At 45.1% G+C, this 3,659-nt stretch overlaps 1 protein-coding gene across 1 annotated transcript; it reads left to right on the top strand.

Moving 5' to 3' along the window:
- Positions 1 to 3,086: 3,086 nt before the first annotated feature.
- O0I10_013203 (uncharacterized protein) lies at positions 3,087 to 3,585 on the top strand (the record flags this gene model as incomplete). Its single annotated transcript, XM_058493010.1, has 1 exon — positions 3,087 to 3,585. A coding segment is annotated over one exon (499 nt), but the record flags the coding sequence as incomplete, so codon positions are not given.
- Between the last annotated feature and the right edge of the window lie 74 nt (positions 3,586 to 3,659).

Raw genomic sequence — 3,659 nt, forward strand, 5'->3', positions numbered from 1 at the left:
ATCTCGCATTATCATGCACGGCAGTGTCTTTTCCCTTTTTACTTTTTCCCCTGGGTTTTTTACACAGGGTTTTTATGACTACGCCAACCACGTGCATCACACTTCTCATTCTTCACACTTCTTCCACACCTTCCTGCTCACGCATCCTTCAATCTGGAGGGGGGTAATGTCGTATTCTCAAGATCTCATCACCATCATCTTTCATACTCAGCATGATTGCATCATCACATCTATATACACAACGTGTAGTCATCCAAAATAAACTTTGTCTTCTTTCTCTTTATCGAGTCTCACGGACACTTACTGTTACCAGTTCTCGCTCTACAGCTATCACACACACACACACATCTCTATCTCCATATATCACAATGCATTTTGGTGGTCGTGGCGGTCGTGGCCGTGGTATGGGACCTCGTCGTAACCATAATGCTAATGTCATTTGGTGGCACTGTGGCACAGAAGGTCATGTGGAACGAAATTACCCAACAAGGAATCACGCTTTTAATGCCTTTATTCAACGTTTGGATGCTTCAGCCCACTCCACTCATCGCACTCAGCTACATCAATTCAATGCCATGGATATCAACAAGTCCAACGAGGTCGTCCTGGATGAAGCACAATTTGATTTAGCCACTCGTTCCATAGACCCCCATCCCCACAATGATGCCAATAGAGATACAACTTCTACTTCGTATCCTTGTATGGCGGATTTATTATTGGATGCAGAGCAAAAAGGAGAGGAGGTGATGGGAGACACCACTTGGGAAAAAGACCACTCGTTCTTAGCACGCCATTTGTTATATGCATCATCCACCGGAACGGGTTTACCATTACATCGTGGTTACATTAATGGGCATCCTGTATCTATCCTCATCGATAGTGGTGCTAGTGCAAATTACATGTCACCTCGTTTACAATCAAAGGCAAATCACGTGGTCTCTATTACCAAGCGAAATGTGGAGACTGCTAACGGTGCACACACTTCGATATCCAAAAGAGCACACATCACATTGGACCTAGGGGGGTACATGGAAACGGATCTCCCAGTATATCTTTTCGATTCCAAGTTCGATGTCATCTTGGGACAAGCGTGGTTACAAAAAGTTTTCCCCCAACCTCATTGGCCTACTGATCGTTGGTTTATACATCATGGTGGTCAACGATATGTGTTGGAACCAGTGAAGCAGGATTCCATTGATCAATCTCATCATCAATCACACGCTCTTCTTTCGGCAAAGGAGCTCAATCGGTTGTTTAAGGATGATGAGGTTGAGCAGTGTTATTTACTCGATGCATCAGAGATGGCGTCTATCATGGATGGTGATACTACAACCAATACAGCCACGGCAGACTCAGGTGATACAGCTCTTATTAAGTCAATCATTGCGGCATATCCTAAGGTATTTGATACCAAATGTTTAAATGGCTTACCACCTGATCGAGGCATTCCTCATGCGATTAATACGGGTGACGCTACACCAATCAACCGCCCACCTTACCGTATGAGCCCGCGTGAATTGGATGAGCTTAAACGTCAACTGAATGAGCTATTGGATTTAGGCTTAATCGAACCAAGCACGTCACCATGGGGAGCACCACTACTTTTTGTTCGAAAAAAGGATGAGTCAATGAGAATGTGCATTGACTATCGAGCACTCAACAAGGCCACTATTCGCAACACATCTCCTTTACCACGTATTGATGAATGTTTGGATCGACTTCATGGCGCCAAATTTTTCAGCAGCTTGGACCTCAAAAGTGGATACCATCAAATTCGGCTGGATCCTGCAGATGCACCAAAGACAGCTATGAACACACGTTATGGCAAGTTTAGTTGGCGTGTGCTACCTTTTGGATTAGCCAACAGCCCATCAATCTTTCAAGCTCAAATGAATGCAACATTGGGTAACTGTGTTGATGATTTTGCGATGGTATATCTTGATGACATCTTGGCCTTTAGCAAAACCAAAGAGAAACATGAACGGCACTTGAGACATGTCCTCGATCGTTTGCAAGGCGCACAATTTGTGGTGAACCTCAAGAAATGTCATTTATTCCAACGCCATGTCAACTTTTTGGGTTTTAAGGTTTCAGCGGAAGGCACAGCACCTGATGACAACAAGGTTAAAGCTATTGTATCATGGCCTACACCAACCAACGTTCAAGAAGTTCGATCATTTGTGGGAACTGTACAGCATTTTCGCCGTTGCATTCCTAATTTTGCCAGCATTGCCACCCCTCTCACAGATTTAACGCAAGGTACAGGTGCCAAACGTCGACCTATTGTATGGACACCTGCATGCCAAGAAAGCTTTGATCGCCTCAAACATCTCCTTACAGTGGCACCAGTACTTCAAGCACCTTGTATGGATCGCCCATTCCGTATTGAGACCGATGCTTCAGATTTGGTGGTAGGCCCAGTGTTATGTCAACCTGATGATAAGGGACGTTGGCATCCACTGGCTTATGAGTCACGCAAGTTTTCTTTGGAAGAGCGTTCTTATCCAGTACAAGAACGAGAACTACTAGCCATTCTACATGCGTTACGTACATGGCGTTATTTAGTCGAAGGCAGCAAGTGTGTAGTGCTCACGGATCACGAGCCTCTCAAATATCTACGTTCCAAGCCAAATCCCAACTCACGAATCATTCGCTGGATTTCCGATTTTGAGCTGTATCAACCCGATATTCAATACCAACGTGGTGAAGCAAATGTGGTACCCGATGCTCTTTCTCGTCTTGGCGGCCCTAATTCAACACCATCACCATCCAGCTTTGAACCTGATTTCCTCTATGCAACACCATTGGCACATGACTCCGATTAGCCCAAGTATTATATACAACCTCGTTCCGAATGGCCCAACGATATCTACAAGCAATTGGAGGATAACGCTAAGAAGTTCACGGTTCGTGATGGTTGTATATTTCGCTTGATGCCCATCAAAGACTCATCCACCACGCGAGAGGTCCGTTTTGCACTTTTTGCACGTCGTGCTGATTTGGTAACAAAATACCATGAGAGTTGTGGACATGCTGGTACTACTACTATTTACGACATCATGCATAAACGTTGGTGGTGGCCAGGGATGCAAGCTGATATCACTACTTGGTTAGGTCAATGTCCACGTTGTCAATTAGCATCGGGTGCCGAAAAACATGTCCATCATGCACCTACGCGCCCATTGAGTATTCCGGAAGCATTCAGTCGTTGGCATTTGGATTTCGTTGGCGAGTTACCAAGAACAGCAAGGGGTAATCGACGGATATTAGTAGCTGTTCATTATGCTACGAATTGGCCAATTGCGGTAGCAATGCCTGATGCAACTGCTGAAGCCATTGCCGATATCATTTACAAGGAGATTGTCATGCGTTTTGGAGTGCCTGAAGAAATCTTGACGGATAGGGGTCCCAATTTCATGTCACGCATACTTGCTCATTATACGGCTCGTGTTGGCGCTCACCATCTTTTTACATCAGCATTCCATCCAAGGACTAACGGCAAATGTGAACGTCTCAACGGTGTCCTTAAGCAAATCTTACGCAAATACGCTCATGGCGACATTTATCCTTGGGATGATTACCGGGGTTGGTTATGTCAACGGGTAGTTGGGCCCCTCCCCCCCACCCAAATTTCAAATTCAGTCAGCTCTTTTATTCTG

Source organism: Lichtheimia ornata, assembly GCF_029851405.1.
Source record: "Lichtheimia ornata isolate CBS 291.66 chromosome Unknown scaffold00312, whole genome shotgun sequence".
NCBI lineage: Eukaryota > Fungi > Mucoromycota > Mucoromycetes > Mucorales > Lichtheimiaceae > Lichtheimia > Lichtheimia ornata.